Source organism: Montipora capricornis, chromosome 10, assembly GCF_036669925.1.
Source record: "Montipora capricornis isolate CH-2021 chromosome 10, ASM3666992v2, whole genome shotgun sequence".
NCBI classification, from domain to species: domain Eukaryota; kingdom Metazoa; phylum Cnidaria; class Anthozoa; order Scleractinia; family Acroporidae; genus Montipora; species Montipora capricornis.
The window spans coordinates 28,546,400-28,570,230 of record NC_090892.1 but is presented as its reverse complement, the minus strand read 5'-3'; the positions used below and the strand labels follow the sequence as shown (position 1 = coordinate 28,570,230).

The 23,831-nt window shown below is 38.3% G+C and overlaps 2 protein-coding genes across 3 annotated transcripts in view; both read right to left on the bottom strand.

Moving 5' to 3' along the window:
• The window catches only part of LOC138022276 (COMM domain-containing protein 4-like), a 1,684-nt gene extending 809 nt beyond the window's left edge, over nucleotides 1-875 (bottom strand). The window contains exon 1 of the mRNA XM_068869376.1: nucleotides 1-875. This exon is cut by the window's left edge and continues 809 nt beyond it. Within this exon, the coding sequence (XP_068725477.1) occupies nucleotides 231-824 (594 nt within the window). The 5' untranslated portion in view covers nucleotides 825-875 and the 3' untranslated portion in view covers nucleotides 1-230.
• Nucleotides 876-3,810: 2,935 nt separating this feature from the next.
• Nucleotides 3,811-22,660, bottom strand: LOC138022269 (enhancer of filamentation 1-like). 2 transcript variants are annotated; one of them, XM_068869365.1, is made up of 4 exons: nucleotides 22,610-22,660; nucleotides 22,204-22,305; nucleotides 11,840-12,847; nucleotides 3,811-7,473 (listed from the first exon to the last, which is right to left on the bottom strand). In XM_068869365.1, exons 2-4 carry the CDS (start codon nucleotides 22,213-22,215, stop codon nucleotides 5,665-5,667), a joined length of 2,829 nt encoding a protein of 942 aa, XP_068725466.1. In that variant the 5' UTR covers nucleotides 22,216-22,305; nucleotides 22,610-22,660; the 3' UTR covers nucleotides 3,811-5,664. The 2 variants fall into 2 exon arrangements, with proteins under 2 accessions (XP_068725466.1, XP_068725465.1); XM_068869364.1 differs by having other exon boundaries at nucleotides 22,494-22,645.
• Nucleotides 22,661-23,831: the final 1,171 nt, after the last annotated feature.

Genomic DNA, 23,831 nt, shown 5'->3' with positions numbered 1-23,831 from the left:
TTGAAGTTGGGGACTTTCATTCCAATTTCTGCCAGGGGAGGGGAAATTGACACTTCGTCCCTTTCCCGGGAACAAGGGATGGGGGTTTCCCTTGACTAGTGCACGAGTCATGAAAAGCCATTTAGGCAGGAAGTCGTTCCATTAGCGACTTATTTATTATGATTCAAGAGCCACTGAACCTCCTAAATTGCACAAAATGTCTTTCCTTCTGTAATTCACACCAACGATGATCACAGTCCTTCCATCAAGCGCTGTGCTTGCTTTAGTTCACTAAGCAGTACGCTAAACTTGCGAGCTGTCACTGAAAAAGACACTGGTCGAATTGCACCGCTGCCATCCATTTCATTAAACCTAAGCTGCACTTCTGGTTCTTTAATTTCATGGAGCTCGCTGGATCCTAATACGTAATCTACACGCCACTGGAGCTCTGACAGCCGATTTAGCTTCAAGCTTCTTTGTAAAAAGGCTTCTTCCAGTTTGATTAAATTATCAGCATAAGTTTTGCAGAGAGCCACGGAGTGTTCTTTTGGTAAGCCAAGCTGCTGAAGCTCATTAGACAGTGAATCACCATCGACTCTGTACTTAGCAGCACTGGAAAGTATAAAAGATAGTGCTGCAATTGAAGCTTTTACGTCAGACAGATCGTATTTGGCGTCCGAAGTGATCTTCTCTACTTTGGCGTAATCGATATTTTCTCCCAACAAATCTTTGATTACTTGACTGCAAAGAAGCCTCATCTTTACAGAAGTTATTTTGGATAGTGTACTTATTTCTGCAAGTACCCAGTCGGGGCAATCCAACTCGCCACAAAAGCGAAACTTCATCCCTCCGTCAGTGGAAGACCTTCCTCCTTCTGACTGGATTATTAAGATACCATATATGGAATAATAAAGCGTCCTCAGTTGGCGTCCCTTCACCCCCTAGATACCTTAATTCCACTGATCACAGATCAAAGGATCTGTTAAACCTCGAAATATGTCCAGTCAGGTTTTACCAGCAGTTCTAGCCGTCTTAGGTGCTATTGCAGCTGTTATTTCTGTTATTTTGTTCGGTAAGTTCGATCTGATTGTGTGCACCTATTTAAGCTGTAAATGTATAATAAGCTTACCTTTTCTCCTTCTCTACAAAATCAAAAGGCGCTGATTACAATGAATAAGACCCAATGAATGTATAAAATGTAGTTTAATACTGCCAGGAAAACTTAAAGCAATTACATTTTATTGAGTGTTACATGGTAGAATGAAATAAAGTGATTTAAGCTTTGAAATTTTAGTGGAGCTTCCAGATTTTATGTCCACAGGCAATTTGTTGCAGAATTCAGGAACAGAAAGAAAAGGCACGTTTACCGTAAGCTTAAGATTAAATCAGAGTTGGCCTGCTTTCACATGAGAGTTCAAACTAAGGCACTGATAACAGAGAACATTGATTGCTCGGGTTGACGGAGTGAGATAAGCTTAATGCTACAACTAAGATTTATCTTTATTTCACTTCAACTTGTTTGAAAGTTACTGTATCTCTATGTCAATGTCTCTTGCAACAAGTTTGGTTTCAGAAATAGATGATGTCATTAAGGTTATACATAATGACTTGTAATATTATAAATAATACACAATACTGTGTATCGTTAGCCTTAAAAGTGATCTGATGCCATCAAACAATCTCACCAAGAGGGGAAGTTTATAACAGCAGCCTGGGGTACACCAGATTCAAGGCCTTGAACAGGTCATACATCATCATCCTTCACAAAATGAGTATAATAATTAGAAAGAAAGACAATTTCCGAACGGGGCTTGGGACCAGATCAAGGTCACAAAACATAGAGGACACTCAAAAGTTCTCCAGATAAGACAGCGAAAAAAGTACTTAGTTGACAGTCATTAGAGCAGTTATCAGATTTTTGTTACTAAAGGAAGGATGAGAAAAGTATCCAAACATGCTGATTAATCATGCTTTGGTTGACAGTGCCAGTGGAGTAATTTGCTTTAAGCCGTCAAAAGGGATGTCATATTGGACTGATTTTGAGCAACAAGATTACTTTGAATAACAGTTACCAATACTTTTTGATAAAGACAGCAGGATCTTGAGGATTCAAATCTCTTCATAGTTAAATTTGCCAACCACCAGTCATAAAAAGTCATTATTATAACAGCTAATAAATTTCTGGTGGGCACATCAATAACAATGGTTGACACCAAAAGAAATATCACTATCTGGCAGTTCACCTGATCTCTGATCTCCTGTATGATCTTTGCAATATAAGCCCCTGGCTATGGCAGTTGACTATGTAAAACTTCTTTGGAATAAATAATAAATGAACAAAAAAAAAACCCATTGCCTTTCTGTTATTTTTTAGGTTGGTTTGTCATTTGGAAGATGTTCCTAATTAGATTTTCATTCATTCGGGAATTATTCTATGGAGGCAGCAATGGAAGTAGCAATAAAACAAAAGAAAAGGTTGCACCAACTCCACTGAGGAGATCATCACGAATTAAAGATATGAAGTCAAGGAAATCTCTAAGTTAAGGATTCAGCCAGATCAACAAAACAGTTCCTTAGCCATCTGTCCTTCAAACAAGCAAGAAAGAGCTGCTTCATTCTCAACAAATTGCAGTGGATTTGTAATCCAACTTGTATTTATGGGGAAAATGTTGCTCCAATTCTCACTCTTTGCATGCTACCCTCTTACTTGAAGACTAGCATTTCATTCGCTTGGGATGTTTTGGAACACCAGAAGTTGTTTTGAATCACTCAAGGAAAAAAATGTATTATCAAGGTTGTAAATATGACACCTGTAGTAACCACTTAATAGTCATTTTTCTATTTATTTTATTTATATACTTTGTAAATTGTTTGAATCAAGAAGGAAATGTACTACCAGTATGTGTCTTGATAAAGTTGAACTGTACAGGTCAGTTCAACCAGAGAAGTACTGTTGTTGATGTCCAACGCTTCAACGAGTGCTCGTATGATGCATGAACTGACGAAATACTGTAAGGGCCACTCAACTGTAAAGATGACTTTTGCACATAATGTTGAAATGTCCCTTAACAACAGCAGTCCTCTAGGGACTGTTTATCCTACTTCACTGAAAATGTTTTATTCTAAAATGAGAATCTCAATAAGATAATAATATTACAACATTTTATACATGTATGATGCTATTATTAGCATTTATTTGTCCCACCACATGTGAGGGATGGGAAAGGGAAGAGTTTTTGGGCCTTACATCCCTATGCCAGGGTACTACATCCCAAGCAAACAACACAGACAACTCCAACTTCAGGAAATAACCAGGGAAAATGCATTTGAAAGTTGTAATTATTTAGAACTTGAGTATCAAAACAATGGCAATAAATGAACTGATGAATTTTTTTGAACATTTTGGTGCTGACATGCTTAAACAAAATCACAGTGCATCCACCACAAATGGATCTGGATATCAAGTTAGTACTTAACATGTTAGACTTGGAAGCAAACCCAATAAACTATCACCATGCAAACTAATAGATTTTGAAAAATTTACCAGTATTTTTTATTATTGTCCTAACCCATCTAGTTTACCAACTGCTACTCATAAATACTATGTATGTCAAATGTAAATCATTGAAAGTTCTTATCAGGGTCTGCAAGTTGGGCAGATTGCCACATTTTCAGTTGAACTCAGATCTCTTGTAGACCAAGTCACAGAGGGTTAGTTGTCCAATCAGAATTCTGTGAGACCTTGCCTTTGTCTTTGTCTACAAGAGATCTGGGTACAAGATTATGTTGCAAAAACAATGAAAAGGGAAAAGAAAATTAATATACTCAACCATGTCTGACCTCTCAAGGTAAAGATTTTTAATTGATATTTTTTGACAGTGAAATAATCAACAAACTTACAATGTTGAAAATAGTTATGTATCATTGCAAATTATATAAAATTATATTAAAACAAATAATAATAACAGTAACTTTGATCAACATTGTTCAATACTTGGTTTAAATTTCTCTTGCTCTTGGAACTGCTCTTTTCAGCAGCAACTTGGAATACTTAGAGACTAACAGTACTAATAATAAATTAGTAATTATTAGAATCCCACCATGGAAAGAGAAAAAAGAGTGCTTCCTTATCACGTAACATACACTACACTTAAGTCAAGGAAAGCGGCAACAAAAAGTCCTATACTGAGACTACTGGTCACTGAAAAACTTGTACTAAGAAGTACAAAGGGATGCCATGATATTGCCCCTGTTCACTTAACCACTCCTGAATCATTTCTGCAGCCAATCTGGCATTACAAGCTGAATCACAAAAACAGAATTATGTGAAAAATCTTATGGTAAGAACACATTTTCTTACCACGTCTGTCTCCCTTTCCATATTGTCGGCCTATATAAAATCACATGTACTTAAAAAAATCTGTGCAAAAATGCCTGAAATGCCTTTTGCAAATTTTGAAAAGATACACTAAAGTTATAAAATTAATGCAGAGTGGGAACAAAAAAACAATCTGGTTACAAGAGGATTAAAATACTAAGAAAAATAACCTTTTCCATCTTTTTGTGCACATTTTCGAAAGTATTAGTAACTTGGGGTAGGTCATGCATTAATTAATTTAAGTGTAGATTATTTAGCCAAAATTGTACAACATTTTGCAATAAAACCTAGAAAAGTAGGACACTTTTATTACAAACATCCTCAAAAATTTAATGACAGTATTATTATTATTAGAGAAAACATACCCCTCGCTCTCAAAACAGTACATCAGCTGCTCCCTTTTGTAAATATGTTGGCCATGAGATTTCCTGTGTTATTTCCTAAATTATCATTATTTTGATCCAACCAAATTTGTAGAACACTATGGTACCCACTATTACACTGAATCCTAAAAATTTATGCCCTTAAATTACAAACCAAGTTATGTAGGGTGCATTTTATGTAACAATCTCTGGATCAAGTTTTTAGAGTTATTATAAAATACCAGTACCAATGTCTCAATGTAAAAATAAGACATTAGGCACCTTAAGATCTACAACTTTTTTATCATTAGTCCAGTTCGTAGAACTTCTATAAACTACCAGAATTATTCAGGAACTGAAGTGGGAGGAATGGTGTTTGTTGCCATGTGCTCATGTTGTCCTCAGAGCTTGAGATTTAGTCATTTCCCATAATTGTAGTTTTGCGGAGAACTAAACGAAATGTACAATTTTCACACTGCACATGCAGAGCGATTGCTTTGCTCGTTAAAAGCTATTGTTAGATGGTGTTCTTGTTGACGTCGCTGTCATAGAATCTTAAGATTTACAATTCCGTGCACTGCTGACTTGACAAGACATGCAAAACACAAAGGATGTTTTTGTGTTGCCATAATAATTTTCCATTATTGGAAGTTAGGTCCTCAAATTCCTGCCTGAGATATTTCAGTCATACAATATTATTATTAAATTCATGCCCTTGTTTTATCATTTTGTCCATTCTTGATAAGGCCCTTGTCATGACACCACAACAGCAATAAGAAAATAATGTTACCAAAACTACAATAAAAAGTGTGTGTGACTTTGAGCAACCTAGAATTTACAAAACCACTTTTGCTTGGCCAAAACATGTTTTAATGGAAAAGTCATTAACCTGACCACCTAGAAAGGATCCACAGTACCAACACATCTCGCTTCCTCTAAGTTTTCTTATGCCTTTGTGGTTTTCTTTACAATTTGGTACAGTTCAACAGCAACATTGTTAACTAAAACTGCTGCATCACTCATCTCTCGCAAGGCACTGGATGATGGATACTGCAATGCTGCAGACTTTGTTGCACTCACTAAACTCTTGATACAGTTCGACAGTTTGGAGGTCACAGCTGTAACTTGACATCTTAGATCACAATGTTTAATTCTCTTACTCAAAGTATCACCAATGTATACAAACTTGTGTGCACTCAACACAATAAACTTGCTATTGGAGACAAAGACCTTTGGACTTTCACTTTTGTCAATAACAGCAAAGAAACCTTTGATGGCCTCACTTAGCACAAACAACTGGGCATCAATTTCATATTTGTAGAACTCTAGAAGTTCACGATCATTTAAAGACACCATTACTCCATTTGAGGTACCATCAGCTTTAATAAAGTTTGAAAGAGGACGATGTTGAAGTTCTTTGTCAACCAAAGTGATGCGAGTGAGACCAGATGACTTCACGTCCTTTGACTGTCTGAAGCTCTGTGGTAAATCTGAATCAGAGACGTGCACAGAACTTTGCTTTGTTAATGATACTTTTTTCTGTTTCCCTTGTGACTGGATCAGTTTCTGCTCTTCTTCCCCCTTTTCCTCATGATCATGTAACTGTGTTGGATCTGAATTACATTTCCGACGAGATGTTGGAGTGTCTGATTCAGATCTTTTGTGCTCCCTCCTTATAGTCTCTCCTTTCTCATGGCTGTAGTCAGAGAACAAAGGAGTCTTGTAACTTTTTCTTGAAGTGTTTTTTCTGTCCAGCTTTGGTTTAGGAGGAGGCCCCATTGTTTCAACAGGAAACTTGTCCAGGCTTTTCTGCCTTAAATGGTTGCACTTTTCATTGCTATCTCTCCTCTCAGGAGGAGCTGGTGGTGATCTGGACTCTTCCCTTGAGGTGGGACTCTTTGGCTTGTCTTTCCGCGAAGGAAGGTTAGGTATTGTTGTGTCATCAAACTCACTACTCCGGCTTGAGCTATTCCTTTTGGGGGAGTCCATTCCACAAACACGACGCACAGTCGAGGGACTCCACTTGCTTCCATTTGATCTGGATTTAAAGTTTGCATCAACAGCATCTTTCACTGCTGCCTTGATCATTTTTCCTGATTCCTCATCTGAAGGCCCACACACCTGAGTGCCATTCTCACTTGTTTTACAAGTTTTGGACATGACTTCTTTAGACGATGATTCCGATTTTCTTAAGGCTGGGTACAATGTTCCTGCTGCAGAACGAACAACTGTGGCTAATTTGTGTGTGTTTTCAGGCACAGGCCGGATGTGTACCATAATGAGATCAAGATCATCATGGTTGCTTTTTTCCAAAGGCACCTTCCATTCCTTCTCATCAAGTCTTTGAAGAGCCAGTTTTACTGAATAGTATGTCTCAAGCAATGGTTCTATTGCCCTACTTAGCATTCCACTGAGCTCCTGGCTTGGTAGATTTCTTGCATTGACCAGTGAGCTTAAGCCAAATTCTGTTAACAGCCTCAAGGCTACTTTGGCCTTGCCAGCAATATCTCTTATGTCGGCTATTTGCGGTTTGAGAACTTCAGGATTCCTCCAAGATGTTGTCACAAAGCTCAAGAGTTTATTTACTGTCACATTCACTGCCTGTTCTAGCTTCATTAAGCGTTGAAGAGCTCCTGTTGGGTCCAACTTTAGTTCTTTAACAGCTGACATGTTAATACGCTGCAAAATGCTCACTTGGGTGCGTTTTGAGGTAGAGACCCCATCAAAATTTTGCCCATGATCAAGTGAAATAGGCTGAGGAATAAAAGAGACAATAGCATTAGAATAAAATCAAGTGAGGCTATGATCGTCACAGTTATGAACGGAACTTTTGCAATTGCGTAGAGAAGCCTGAAAAATTCAGGACTTCAACGGGGTGTGAACCTGTGACCTCGCGATACCGGTGCGACGCTCTAACCGAGCTATGAAGCCACTGACATTGGGAACTGATCATTTGTGGGTTCTAATGTTTCCGTGAGGAATGAATCAATGATGAAATGATATGAAATGGATCATAATATATGAACTGCGGATATGAAATCAAGTGAAGCTATGATCATCGCAGTTATGAATGCAATTTTTGCAACTGCATAGAGAAGCCTGAAAATTTCAGGACTTCAACGGGGTTTGAACCCGTAACTGCCACGATCATAGCTTCACTTGATTTGATATCCCCAGTTATTATAAGATCCATTTCATATAATAATTTCATCATTGATTCATTTCTCATGGGAACATTAGAACCCACAAATGATCAGCTCCTAACGCCAGTGGCTTCATAACTCAAATGGTTAGAGCGTCGCACCAGTATCGTGAGGTCACGGGTTCAAACCCCGTTGAAGTCCAGAATTTTTCAGGCTTCTCTACGCAATAGCAAAAATTGCGTTCATAACTGCAACGATCATAGCTTCACTTGATGTCATATCCGCAGTTCATATATGATCCATTTCATGTATCATTTCATCAGCATTAGAATAACTTCACAAAATAATATAATTATCATGCCACTTATATTATTAAAGGCTGGGATTGCTACTGTCATAATGTTCAATTTTGGGGCAAAGGTAATGAAACCGAACCAACCAATGTGTCATACATCCAGGGGTTTCAATAGAAGGTGGCTACGGGTGGTGATAGACCGCTGGGTACTTTAGTCCATCCTGCTGACTACCGCTGCCTACTTTGCACAACCATATGAAACGTTTGCTGTGTAGCGGTTTTCTACTGTACTCTGTCATGAAAATAAAATCGCTTTACTTGCTTTACTAAACTCCAAATTATGGAGTTTTCTTCTCAAGAAAAAAAATTGTCTACATATTGAAACATATTCTCGCGCTCGATTCCACAGCCATCTACTTTACTTTCCCAGCCACATACTTCAAAACTTACTGAAAGCACTGTACATGTAAAATCTCAATCAGTTCTTTGCAGTTTTTAGTCATGTTCATGACTAGAAATTAGGCCATTATGTCTCAACATAACTTTAAACTAAAAGTTTACACGTGAACTAATGCAAAAACCGATTTACCATATTCACTATTCACATTTTTGCAGGCAATTCATTTTCATTGTTTTGCTTTGTGGTTTAGTGTTTGTCAAAAAAGCAAATCACCACCTTGTCAAAATGAATACATGTATTTTGATATCCTACATGTACTACCAACACACTGGAACATTTCAAGAAAAGATATACTTTTCCTTTGCACATTCGTAGATTGAAACATTCTCAGAAAAAGGAAAACCTGTACTTCAAAACTGCAGATGTGTAACATGCAATTTTTGCAGACATGTGACACACATTTTTCAGATGTTTATTCTGCACTGCACTGTGCAGTTAATAATACAATAACACAGTATGTTGCTCAGTATCCAACCGCTACCAGTATCCAACCAGTTAAGAAATTATTTCAATTTTTGCAATGTCCTTATTAGTTCACAGAAAATGAAGCTCACCGAAAGAAAACCAAACATTTAAGCTTTGAGATGCAAGTTTGGAGTGCGCTTTAATCTTTAAGGTCATTTGCAGAGGGTGCCGTTCTCTTCAGGTGAGTGAAATTTTCAAGACTAATATCTACGCTTTTCTCTGTGCAGTAAAACTATCGCTGTTGAAGAAATGGTCTGTACATCATGATGTTTTTGAAGGAACCTCTTCATATTGTCAACTTGAGTATTCTCAAGGAATTCAAGTTGTTAGAACTTCAAGTTGTTAGAACTTCAATTCTTCCTGAAATGTACTGTTCCTAGAATAACAGAGACCAGAATAATCAAATTTTTCACTGAGCTTGCCCAGTATACGACCAATTTTTTTGTTTACTGTGCAAAAATTATTATATACTGTAAGCTGCAGTCTGGATTAATTTCATATCATTACCTTTATTATAATTGATCTGTGTGTAGTGTAATAATATTGAAACTTTACCCAGCTGAATTATTTTCCCTGTGTTGTTTTTACACTGCACTTTGCATAACAACCGGAAGCAGAGGTTAGTGTGGAATTGTCAGTTTTCCATGATGCTCGGTTCATAAATCGATTTATATTTTGAAATTGCAATTTCTAATGCCAATGTTGTAATCACTTCCAGAAAAGTTGAGAAATACTTTCTGATTTAATTCACGTTACCGTGATTAATGCATCAAATGTCAGAGAAACATACAAAATTTCACACCTCTTGCAGCTAAGGAAAACAGTTATAGCACTTTTAAACTAGCCTGCATAGCAAGCGTTCCTGTTCAACAGAGGAGATCCGAAACAATTTTCCGGAAACTGGCCACGCGAAAGTTGGCGCAAAAGACTGAGAGAACGCTTGCAAGAAGACCCCCTATTTTTGAAAAACCCGTTCGCCCACGAATGGCGGCTTCTGATTGGTGCGGCACAGTTACAACGATTGCCGGGTGACAAATTTTCGACCAAAATGTTTCTTGTTAGTTCTAGTGTGACAAAGACAATGGTGGAAGATGTGAAAGGTTTTGAATTATCGTGTGTTGAAGTTGAGCGAATCAGTTCTCGGTTTTACATTGAAAAGGAAACAAGAACTGTCAATGCGCCATCTCTTTAACTGTATAGATGTAATGGCCATTTGCCAATTAATTTAAGCTTAATATTTCAGATGTTTGTCATGATGTGCGGAGTTTGAAATTAAAAAAAAACTAAGAACAGGCTTCTCGAGTATCATCGTGATTTCTCCATTTCAAAGCATCATATGTGATCAAGTAAGTGGTTGAGGTAAATTCTATGGGAATGACAGCCTGTGATTGAAATGACAATCTGGACTGCTCGAACAATATCCATCAAGAAAAATTCAGTATTATTTACACCTCAGCTGAAGCCATGTGGACAATTAAGCGTTTCCATAATTCACTAAAAGCAAAAGATTTGTTATTTAACAAAACTTTGGCAGCGCTTATTCTTGACAAAAAGTTTGGACTGGACTGAGGTAAGCTTTTCGTTACCCTTGCAAAAGATACTTTATCTTTACGCAGGATGAATAATTTAATAAAATGCCTGCGAACTATCAGAATCCATATGTTTCAGGATCAAGGAAATAAACTGTATTCGTCAAATTCTCTGTTTACCTTGCCTAATGTAAGCTTGAGTCCTATGTCATGGATTGAGACAAGATGAAGACAATTACGTAGTTCTCCTGTTAAATCTTCTCTTATTGTGAGAAGAAAGTGGCCCCTTTGCACAGTCATGCAATTTTTTAAAGCACTTTTACTTGCCAATTCATCTACGATTTCGTGACGATTTGACCAAAAACGTACTGTGGAATATCAAACTAGCGAGGAAGTTTTCCTGTAATTTCCAGGAAATTTAGTACGATTCATTTTGTCAACCACTCTTCACCGAGAAATATCCAGCAAGTCGCACTGAAATCGTCGCTAGTTTTAAACTAAAACCTCTTATTAATAAATGGTTTCATGGTCAGCTTTTGTGGAGTTTTGCATTTAACGGTCTTACTACCTATCGAACTCTGTATGAGTTATGTTCCTAAATTTCGTAGTTTACGAGCGCACAGGTTGCTTACACGTTCTGAAAATTGTTTTTTTTTTTGACAGCTTCTTTCCAACTGCTCTGCAAATATCAGCTAGAATTTGTCAGTAAGTTTCTTTTGTTTTCGATGGTTTAAACAAATTCTCAGAAGAAACATAACCAGTCGTACCCGGCTGAGAAGCTGCCATTACAAATTTATTTTTAAAATCACACTAGCAAATTCTGCATTGATCGCTTGGGTGTTTCGATACCTCGGTGCCTCGGTTTGTTTTGACGGAAGTCAACTTGTGTTAACATGGTTATCTGTTATTGGCTAATTTGTTAATAAGAAGTCAATCAGCGTATGTCAAGTCAACCATTAAAAGGTGGGCGTTTTTCAAAAATAGGGGGTATTCTCGCAAGCATTCCCTTAGTCTCTTGCCCCAACTTTTGCGTGGCCAGTTTCCGGAAAATCATTTTGGAGCTCTTCTGTGCAACAGGAACACTTGCTACGCAGGCTACTTTTAAACTAAAGTGGTCGCCGGATACTGGGCAACATACTGTAATTAATCATCTTAAAGTGAAGAATGAGTGGGTAAACTTCTACCAAGTTTGTCAACCCATATGGAGTTCATACATGGAGATACCTACCCTAACAGGCACATCATACACATTGACGTCTCTCTGCTTTCCATCACCATAGATGTCTTGATAGTCTACATAGTCATCATCATCCGAATTCCCTTGTGCACTGTCTGTACTACTTGATGACTGACGTTTGCTATCATGACATGCAGCGGCAAACCCGTTCATGTGTTTTCTTGTTTTATTAAACTCAGTACTGGTTCTCTTTTCTTGTGGTATGTCTGATGCCACAGTTGAGTTCAAATTTTGGGTTGTTTCAAGGTTCTCTCTTTTTATTTCCTCATCACCTGATGCAGGAGGGATATCATATATTTCTGAATAGATATCAGGTTGATTAGTAGCCCATGAAGGCTGATTGTCACTTTCTATTTTGACCCCTAAAGGGCCGTGAGAAGAAGCAGGAGGCATACAAGAAGCACCCATCTCTAAAGTTTGATTACCAACACTACAATCCACATCACTTTGATCCTTTGAAGGAATGTCATAAATGTCATCAAAAGAGTTGGGCTCAACAAGTGCAGCAGGGATATCATACACTTCAGCAGCTTGGTTACAGTTACCTGCAACATTGTCAACTCCAACTTGCTGTGCATTGATTTCACCTTTCAGTAAAGAATTATCAGGAAGAAGATCATAAACTTCCCCAAGATATTCAGTGCCATCTGGTTTGCTTGCATTGGGTACATCATAATCAGGACTCATTACTCCTTTTGGCACAGCATAATCTCCACCAACTTTCTGTGGTTTGGGAACATCATAGTCAATATCCTCAAAGGTAAACACATCAGTGGATTGTGATAGTGCTTCAGGAGAGCTCTGTCCATCAGATCTTCTTTTTATCTGCTGCAAACGATTACCAGGGGCAATTCCTTGCCTGCCGTGCAATGAACACAGCCACCAACCAATAAGCCCATCCACATCTTGCTCAAGGACAGTGATCACATCACCCTTTCTGAAGCTTAATTCATCAGGAGCATCAGCAAAGTTATCAAACAGAGCTTTAGCAAGAACAGCCTGAAACAAATTAAATTTTACAACTTTTAATACTGATTAAGAGGGGTGGCTCTTCACTGCCTTGAACTGTTGCTATGGACCCCTTCAAATAATAAGTAAGTCCATTTAGCTCTACAGTTAACTTTTTTTGCCAAGTGTTTCTCATGCGTCTGTCCTGTTATTGATCATGAAATTCGTCATACACTGTAACATTGTCAAAGTAGCTGTGGATCCACAAGGCAAAGTCGAGTGGATTCGCAAGACTAAAATGCGAGAAACTTCAATTTTATTCAATCTGACGTGAGCAGTATCGCGTCAATATCGCATAAATTATTAATTTATGTGTCTGTCCGCTTATTGACAGTAAAAATTACCCAATGAGTGCGCGATGATTTTGCAGTCATTGTAAAATTAACATTATTTTCTTTGTCTGGTTTGACTCACAACCACATTTGGTAAACCATGTGACCAAAACAGAAAATGCCTCAAAACTCACAAATTTTTAATGCAAAAGTATGCGAAAAGTCTAACACAAAATCTTTAGCATGGATTAAGGACGTTCGCGTCAATTGTTTCTGCGCATCCTTACTGCGCACGCAAATGCACACACCACGTCATACACGAGCGCGTGCGCTAAGTAATAAAATGAGAAATGATACATGTAGGGCAAAAGGCCATTGCTATAGCTTTGCCTGGATTTAACGGTCTTGGACGTTCGGTGACCCCTATTTTTCTTTCCAGAAACGGATTTTATTTACATTTCTCTCCACATTGTCCAAAAGTGAACAAAAAATCAATGTGGGAATTTAAAAAAATTTCAAGATTTCTGCTCACGGGACATGAAATCCTGCCATCTTGCGGCTGCAAGGCGCGTGAAACTGTGGTCGCTAAATGCGAACTTGATCTTTAAGGAACCTCACCAGTTGACTAAATTCACTTAATAAGTCCACTTAAATAATATTTGGCAGAGAAGATTTCACTTCAAAGATTTGATTGCAATATAATTTTATTTGGGTTTACAGACACTGGCCTTATTCGCTAACGAAGCCCGATTTTGTCACATTTTCGGTGTTTTCCGGGCATGTTCTCTTCAAAACGAAGTCGGTGACCCCCAATTTTTTTTACATTTCTGATATAACTAACTCATCATCTTACAATGGTAAAAGTTTCAGAAAAAAATCAATGTTAAAAATTTTTCACACAAACGTCCTTAAAACAAATTAGGCATGCATTGCATACATGTAGTAGTGCAGTAACTTGACACAGTTTTTTTCCCATAACTGTCAACTAAGCTGGGTTTTATTTTCCGGGAGAACCATTTGCATAATATGTAGCTCTAATAGTAAACAATATTGTTTTCGTATCGTAAATCATTATAGTGCCATGGTAGATGGCAGGTGGTTTTTAGAGCATGTTTAGCATGTACTCTGAACGTCTGACAGCTTTTCATGACATACGTTCACTAAAGTTAACCTTTGTCCAGTGGGGTTAGTATCTGGATGGGAGACCTCAAAATATACAACGATTTAAGGACGTTCGCGCCAATTGTTTCTGCGCATCCTTACTGCGCACGCAAATGCACACGCCACGTCATACACGAGCGCGCGCGCTAAGTAATAAAATGAGAAATGATAGGGCAAAAGGCCATTGCTATAGCTTTGCCTGGATTTAACGGTCTTGGACGTTCGGTGACCCCTATTTTTCTTTCCAGAAACGGATTTTATTTACAATTATCTCCACGTTGTCCAAAAATGAACAAAAAATCAATGTGGGAAGTTAAAAAAATTTCAACATTTCTGCTCACGGGACATCAAATCCTGCCATCTTGCGGCTGCAAGGCGCGTGAAACTGTGGTCGCTAAATGCGAACTTGATCTTTAAGGAACCTCACCAGTTGACTAAATTCACTTAATAAGTCCACTTAAACAATATTTGGCAGAGAAGATTTCACTTCAAAGATTTAATTGCAATATATTTGGGTTTACAGACACTGGCCTTATTCGCTAAGGAAGCCCGATTTTGTCACATTTTGGGTGTTTTTCCGGGCATGTTCTCTCCAAAACGAAGTCGGTGACCCCCCATTTTTTTTACATTTCTGACATAACTAACTCATCATCTTACAGTGGTAAAAGTTTCAGAAAAAAAATCAATGTTGAAAAATTTTCGCGCGAACGTCCTTAAGGAACATAGGACCGAAAATTCTATTTTAACACTCAAAAAAAGCGAACTAAGCAGGGTACAGATTTTGTTAGCCTGCTTTTTGTAAACAAATGTTGATGCAGAAGTACATGTATATAAATATTGATATACAGTTTTTAAGAAGAGCAGAAGGAAGCTTTTAAGAAGTGTTGATCGAGAATATAAAAATCTGTCATCAGCGACAAAAGTTGTGACATGAAAACATCATAAATTTTGTGCCGCAAATGTAAAAAAGTTATCATCAGTGAAAAACATTTTAGGAGATTTTTGCTACATTCAATTTTTCTATTGTACTTTTGGCTGCACAAGTAAAATCGCAAAATCGAAACTGACATCAATTTCAGGGCCCTCCTGTGATCATTTTGCCTTGCACGTTAGTAACAAAGGATACATCTGTGACAAAATGACAGCAAGGACCCGGGTTTCTGTTAGTTTGTTTTTTTTTCTTTTAAGTGCTACAAAGTTCAACTAGAAATGTGTGAATTTAACACAAAGATCACAATCGTCCAACTCTTGAGGTTGACCATTGATTCTGCAAAGTCAAAAATTCACTCTCCTACACAAGGTTATTCATCACCAGGTAATTCCATCAATTTGAAAATAGAAGCTGCTTTCTTACATGTATTCATCAGCATCAAATTCTTGCCGATTTTGGGGCTCATTTGTTGAAATTGAAGTACACTTCCAACAAACCCTTTAGTTTTGTGATTTATGCACGTACTGCAGGCCTATTTACCACCACAGACTTACACTCTTACCCTCTTATACTCTTACAGTCATACAACCCAGTGACATAGTGTGTAGTGCACTTACAGCGCACTTACACTGCACTACCACAAAAAGTTATTTCTCCAAATAATTATGATATCATAAGGCCCTCCTTTGATACACTTTTCAAAATATCAGCTCCATTTTTTGTCCAAATAGAAATCCACGCGACAGTTTATGAAAAAACCACCTCTTCCTCTTGAGCATAATGGGATCCGTGGACTGGCCCTTGAATGGGTCAAGAGCTATCTTTGAAACAGGTTACAGTATGTTGAATTCAATGGCATTTCATCCTCTTATAAGGAAATCTTGTGTGGTATACCTCAGGGGTCAGTCCTTGAAAATTAACCTTGTCTGCTCTGCTAAATTGATAAACCTTGCGTTAACAAGGACATCCAAACAAACTGCACTATATATCACTCAGGAGATAATAAGCTAACAAACTATGCGAGGCTTTTTCAAAATTCTGAACAGGTTTCCTGTGGCGTCCAAGTGTGTGGCATGCATGCATGCATGCTCATGAGTTTTCAACTGGAATTTATTTATTTATTTATTTTTATTTATTTATTCATTTATCTGTTTTCTCTTTCTTTTCTTTTTATTGACTAATTAATTTACTTACTCAAGCTCTAGTGCCAACCTACCTCCTATATTAAACACTACTTAGTTTTACTCAGCTCGATTAGCTTCTTAGTTATTCTGAGTAAACATTACCTTGGTTTGTATTAATATATTACAAATTATTGTAATCTTCAACTTTTATTTTGGTAATAAAGCTTGTTGTTGTTATTGGCCACCTTTACAATGGATTTTCTCAAGAACCAATTAGAATATGTTAATGCAAGGGTTATTAGTTAAACAACAATGCCAGCACTAGCAATTTTCCGAAAGACACCCATGAAGGTTGACAGTAACCTTAAGACTAGGAGTTTCAGTGTGAAAGAGAGTGCTGGCGTGGAAACTGGGAGCAGTGACCGGTATTTTTTTTAAACAGATGCAAGTTTTTGAAGCAAGAGGGTACCTGAAAATAATGTGTGTGAAAGTATTAAAAGAGCGAAGAAAGGTGTGCATATCTTTAGCCTGTGTGGCAGGTGTTACTATTTTATAAGCAAAAGGATAATTTCTAAACATGTCAGTTCATTTTTGAATTTAAACTTCAGATCTGTTCTTCTGAAATTTCTGGCCCCTTTTCAGCAAAAGAGTTACCTTTAGAGAAATGCTGAGCGTAGTTGAGCAAACAACGATTTGAGTTATTGGCGTGCTTGAGAATAGACTGCGAGCAGTCTCATATTTTTCTTTGACCTAGTAGAGCACGCGATTGTGTGACACACCTCATTTTTACCACTAATTGGAATAAAATAATAATTTCACCCGTCGTGTGTGGCTCTGAGGAAAGAAGGACGACTGCTTGTGGTCGCCAGCAATTATTAGATAACTCATTGATTTCATAGGGATTGAGCGTGTGGTGTTGAAAAATAACTATTATTTTTTGCTCCAAGGTTCTTATTGACTTTCCATGTTTCTTTGGTACAAAGATCACATGCACAAACTGTGATGTTAAGGGTGGAGCAGTTTGAAAGGTTGAAATAGTGTGCAATGTCCTTTTTTTCAACATTACAAAGATGTTTGCAGAAGTGGTTGGTCAGCTTTCTTCCCATTACCTCTTAGTTGATATTTTTACTGGAGGTGCAGGTTATGCAAGAGGTTTGAGGGGATGCCAGTGAAATGGTCAGTGACTTTGACTGATTGTTTTGGTCCTGAAAATTGGTTGCCATTTCAAATGAAGGGGCATGTTTTGCATAGTGCCAGATCGTGGTGTGCTTCCAACTCTAAAGTCTCCTATGTTTTTGTTTTTGTTGTTGTTGTTGTTGAAGTAAGGTCTTCATCCACTTAAGTATAAAAGAAGGTGTCAGAACGTTGTGGAATCCCTTCTTGTTGGTAAGAGTTGGCCCACAGCATGACTCCTGCTTTTATTAACCCATTCACTTCTCGGGTGCACCAAGACACCCCAAGTTGACAAATAAAATCGTCTTGTGTTAGAAAGAGTAAAATTTCTTAAGTCTCATTCCCTGGAGTCAATGGGTTGACCAACTTAACTATCATTTTTAGACATGGATACGCGAAGCGTATAAACGAATGTCATTAGGGGTCAGAATGTGCAAAGTTGTCACTCACTCAGATGTAAACTAATCGATAAGTCACCAACCAACATTGCTTTTTTCAAGATATACCAATTTGTCACTCACTCAGTTGAATTCAAATCGATATGGCAACAATCAACATTGAATTTCTGACATTTCACTTTCCAAAGTAATACCACCACATAATACGTTGAAATATTCTTCGACTTTTCTTCGTTCCGACAGGATTGATTCTCGTTGCAGTCAGCATGTGTTACCGAGCCATTGCTCAGTGGAAGACTAAAGCTGTAACTGTGCTATGGGGGGTCTGCTATGTGTGTTAATGGGACATTAAACCCATTGACTCCTGAGGTTTCCCTATTGACGAGTAAAATCGCCTGGCATCAGACAGAGTAAAATGCTTAAGTATGGCTGATTTAGGGGTGAAAGGGTTAAATGTAAAAGGCGGGGTATAAACCTCTCAATAGCTGTGTTTACAAAGTTGAGAAATATCCAGATGTTTTTGGTATGACCTTTTTGTAGTTGAACAGTTTGTATTGAGAACAGTCTGTCTTGATAACAGTCTGTATTAGTACAGTCTGTATTAATTAGAACGATAAGAATCAAACAAGAATTCAGTCTTTCCTAGCTAAGCGGCCACCCTCTGGTACTTCATAGGCATGTTTAAAGGAGCCGAAAACACAGGTTGGCAATTATTTACACCTGGTTCTTTTGCATCACGTTTGAGTAATTGTCGACGGTAATTGTGAAGAAGAGCTCCCCAAAACTGTTGGCTGACAGTTGGGCAACAGTCGGCCGACTGTCGGCCAACAGTCGGCCGACTGTTGCCCAACTGTCGGCCGACAGTTTGTGTTATGTTTGAGGCCAAAGTGTTGGCCGACTGTCGGCCAACAGTCGGCCGACAGTCGGTGACCTGTTGGCAACCTGTCGGTAACGTGTCGGTAACCTGTCGGCGGGACAAACTAAAATGATCGTAAGCATTTACTTGTCTATTGCTTCTAAACTACGCGAAAAGAGCTAATTAAAAGGCAGTTCATAACGATACCTTGAGCAGCACTTATACCACTAATATGGCTTTTGTCCACTGTTTTAGCGTTGGCTAGCGATACTTGCCCACATTGTAAACATCATTCATACATACATGACATGACATAAGAGGCCGCGTTGCATTGTAGGGCGATTTGAAGGAAAGTGTTTGTCTCCTCTACTAACTACGTATTGATACGCAGCTTATGGTTTTCAGAGTTTTTAGCAGAGTTTTCGATTAAATTAGCTTCCAATGCGATTCTTAGATTGTCTGGTGTGTTGTAAATTACGCAAGTGATATATCCTATATGCATCTGATAACAACTGATAACAGTTGATCGGTAAGTAGGTGAAGTCTGTCGAGTCATACATCACCATTACGGAATGTCACGTTAACTGCTCGTTTTTACCACAATTTTTCTTTTTTCTTAACCGATCGGTAACCTGTTGGTTAGCTGTCGGTAGACTGTCGGTAAGCTGTCGGTCAACTGTCGGCCGACAGTTGACCGACAGTCGGCCGACAGGTTTTTTGGGGAGCTCTTCTTCACAATTACCATGTCGAGGGTCAAGAGTTGAGGGTGAGAAGTAGGGAGTTGATGGATTTTTTTCTTTCGTTTTTCTTTGACAACCTTACAATAATCTTGCGTGGTTGATTATTTGTTTCACATCATAACAAACAGTCGGGAAGTATGCAAGACCTACCGCACAGTCACGCTATCTGTTCGCTTATTTTCACCACTTGAGACCAAAGAACATTGTGACCGATCATGCAGTTGTCTTTGAATTTGTGTCTGTACTCTTGGCCACAAATTTTAAACAGAGAGCCAGTCAAAAAGACATGGTGTAGGTCAGTGGTCAGAAAATGGACACTCTATTTTTGCTGTTTGCCCCTACACTGTACTTTACTGATCAGTCCTATTGTCTTTTGTGTGAATTTGACAAGGATGATTTCTTTTGCACCTTTATCTGAATTGCAGTACGAAAGGAATGAGAAAAATACACTGATTATGTCCTAGCAACAACTGGTCTGCGAATAGTCGGTACATCTATCCAATACAGACTGTACTTATATTCGAAAAATAAAATTTGCAATCAAAGATGACTGAGCAGACCAAGACACAAATGCAGGGATCAAAGAAAATCACCGCTATGCACTGAGAAACACGTCAACACTGAGTGAGATAAAAGTTGTTGATATAAAAGCACTATTCATGAGACTATGACGACCACTTTTTTCACTTAAGTACGTTCTATGTTTATTCGACAATTACTCAAACTCTTTAGCATCTATAAAATGCAACTAAATACAGCATGTTTCATGATCTGTTCCAGATTTCATGAAAGGTTGAAAAGTTTGGAAACAATTCTTGTTTTTAATTATCACAAACTGAGGCATTCGTAGCTGTTTACATTATTTCAAGGCAACTGATCGCAACAGAACTCCCATTTAGTAAGCATCAAGTTATGTGGCAAAAGTGTTTGATAGACGTCCATTAGGTAATGTGTTTTGATAGCACCTGTAGATAAGTAAGCTCGTAAGAATGGTTCAAACTTGACTTGAGTGTACTTCAGCTTCTTTGAAGGAAATGCGTTACCATCGCCACAAAGTACGCTACTTGAGCTGAACTTAAATCTGTTCACATCTGAAGTAGGCCTCAAGTGTACTTTAGGTATTGTTACTCTGCTAGTATGAACCCAGCTCTTATGTACCCATGATTTCTTCACAGTTCTCTTTGATTGTAAGGAGTTATTGTTCATAATTTGTTTGATCTACTGCTCATTGTTACAGTTAGCACAGTCTTTTGATCTTCCCTCTCCTTGTTTACATCAAGAGATTCTCTGGTGGAGAGGTTTCTTGTTTGTCACTGTACAATATTTTTCCCACATTTTCCTCTCACAAACTTCAATGTTTGAATGTACCACAGTATACCACAGGTGCCCCAAGCTCAGTGTGAAGGACCAACAAAAATATACAGATTTGTATGGGAATCACAATAAATGACCTGAGAAGATAACTTTACCAAAAAAATTCTCAATCAAAAAGCCTAACCTTATTGCCATTGTGGGTCGCTTCCTTCCTGTGTGGGTCCAGATTTGATGCGAATTGAGCCATTATCAGTTCCTCGGTTGTCAACTGTCATAATAAAATACCAAGGTGGAACAACCCACCAAATTGAGACAAATATTCCTGGTTAAAATGATCCCACGATTAAAATTCCACTGTAGAATTCAAGGGCAAAGGTTTTTCATTCATTTCAAGCCACTAACCCTGCGATCAAAGCCCTGCCAGTGACGTCAGGTGGCTGTTAGTGTCCAAAACGAAACAATAAAACGATGGAAAAGATCCTCGTACACTTTGAACACGACAGAACGACCGTTGAGTTCGGTTTGGTAACCTTGCCAGGGACAACAAATGAAGGCAAACAAAGACTCAATACCAAGCCAAACTCAATGGTCACCCTGTCATTTCAAAGTGTATGAGGATATTTTTAATTGAGAGATTTTTCATAAAATTACATGTATATCTCAGGTCGTTTATAGGGATTCCCATACAAATCCTTATATTTTTGTTGGCTTTTCCTCACACTGACCTTGGGGCATCTGTGAATATACAAGATCCTTAAAGACATCTTGTTTGTAAGTGCCAAAGGGAATTGGTTCTACGTCCTTCCATTGAAAAGTTTTTTTTTTTTAAAGGATTAAAAAAAAATCAGCAAATTAAACAAGATGACACAATCCTCTTTAATTTTTATGGTAGTAACTGGTAAGAAAACAAAGGCTGCATGTTCGCCATGCTCTGAAAAAACACAGTCGGGTAATGTTTCACAACAAGGCAATATTACCAATGTTGTACCTTTCTCGGCAAAAAACGAAACTTCTGATCAGTACAGAGAACTTTAATATAAGGATTCGTGTTCTGCTTAATTGAAATCGAATTGACGCCACAAAGACATTTTCAAACTTTTGAATTAAAAACACGCATCCAAATAACTTGTATTGAATCTCACCTGTTTCATTGCTTTGACTTTCTTCTCTACAAATACCTTACATAAAAATAACTCGCTAGTATGACATATATTTATCTGTCTCGATAGATATGCACCAACTGCAAATTTCTCGTCCCACCACTCAATAACCCATGCAAAACTCTTCGATGAAAGAAATAAGTTGGATTGTTATTTCAGTATATTAAGAGGTATTATGTTCTTAAAGCAGTTGACAGTCGCTACTCTGCAGCCCTTACCGGAGCGGACATGTCAAATTTATGACAACCACGCAATTTCAGATCTTGAGGAGGGCTTGTTGGTCCATTTCACCGCCTTGAGCACCAAGTAGATTATCCACACTAAAACAAGAGGCAATAAGAAATATCAGGATAAATTTCAACACGAACGCTTACGACGCCCTCTGTGATTCACTGAGCGAACTGAAAATATTTTCAATGACAAAGGCCTCTGCGGTCAAATGTTTACGCTCTTTAGGTGGCTGAAACGTGCATTTGGGTTTATGACGTACAGCTGACAAACTAATCACCTTTCCTGGAATGCAACTGAGCAATAAACGCTCTAAAACCACAGTTTCCCAACTTTGAAAGACTAACTGTGCGATGCTTCAACGACCCTGCGCTCAAATTAGGAGATGTCACATACCATAGGAGACTCCAAACCACTACCGCGAAAGCAAGTGACGTAGTGCAACATGGCCGCACCTCATTAAAATTTGTCCCATACCAGAAATAATTTGCCGCTGATATCCGGTTTCGGTCTATTACCTGAACGGATCGTACTATCAAATATTTATTCAGTAAAAAGGCAAAGATGTCAAAGCAAAATTATTCCTTGGTTTGTGTGCATTCCTAGAGTTGCCCAACCATCATTTGAACTAGGTATGAACGCAACGGGGTCAATAGCTTCCGAGAAGTGACAAGGGCGTTGAAACTCAAAATTATGGTCCCGTAAAAACACGTTTTTTTTCTCAAAACAAACTAATGGTTCTTTGTTACGTTTGCATTCTATCGAGCGCGAACTGAGACTTTATATAAATTAAGTAGTACTTTAAGAATGTCGCAATGGTTAACGGGGGCCAACATAAAACACCAAAGAAATGTGCAACGGAAGGCAGAAGCATTTTGACGTGCTGTTGTGAAACCGCCTACTGAATGATAAGGATAAAACCTTATAACCTTGAAGGAAACACTGTCCCTTGACAAATTCTAAGCACGAAGTAAGGAAAAGAACGATCTTGCAAAGTACAATCTGTCGATGGGAAATTTCTACATTAGCAAGCAAAGTTAAAAGGTCCAACTATCCAAAAATGTTCAATGGTTGTGGAAAGTTGGGAAAATAACGTACCTACCGGAAAACTGCTTTCTTCCGCTGACCGGATGGATATTTTGCGGTCCCTTGCGTCTGTCGTAGATTCGAACATCTTTGGACTAAGGCTGCAGACCACGTGTCAGAGCCCTGACCAATAAATAAACTGTGTGGGACGTTAAAAGAAAAACGTCCACTGCTTGAAAAGAGAAAGAGACGAAGTTCACAGTGTTGTGAGCTGGGCTTGTTATGGATGTTGCTCCGGTCCACCGGTACCGATTTGTCCTGAAAAGGGGAGGGGCTAAATGTCTCTTGTCACTTTCTGACGGATCGAAATCATAGTCGGTTTTATCTTCCCAACATGTTATCCCCTTGGCACTAAATGAGGGTAGTAGCCAAAACGCGGGGCCGGGGCCGGGGCCGGGGTCGGTGTCGGTGTCGGGGTCGGGGTGCCTTTTTTTTCCAAATTTTTTTGTTTCAATTTTTGTCGTTATTCTCCTGTACTGATTGTTTTCGAATGTTCGGCATCTTTCCTTCATTTATGGTGGAAATATAAAGT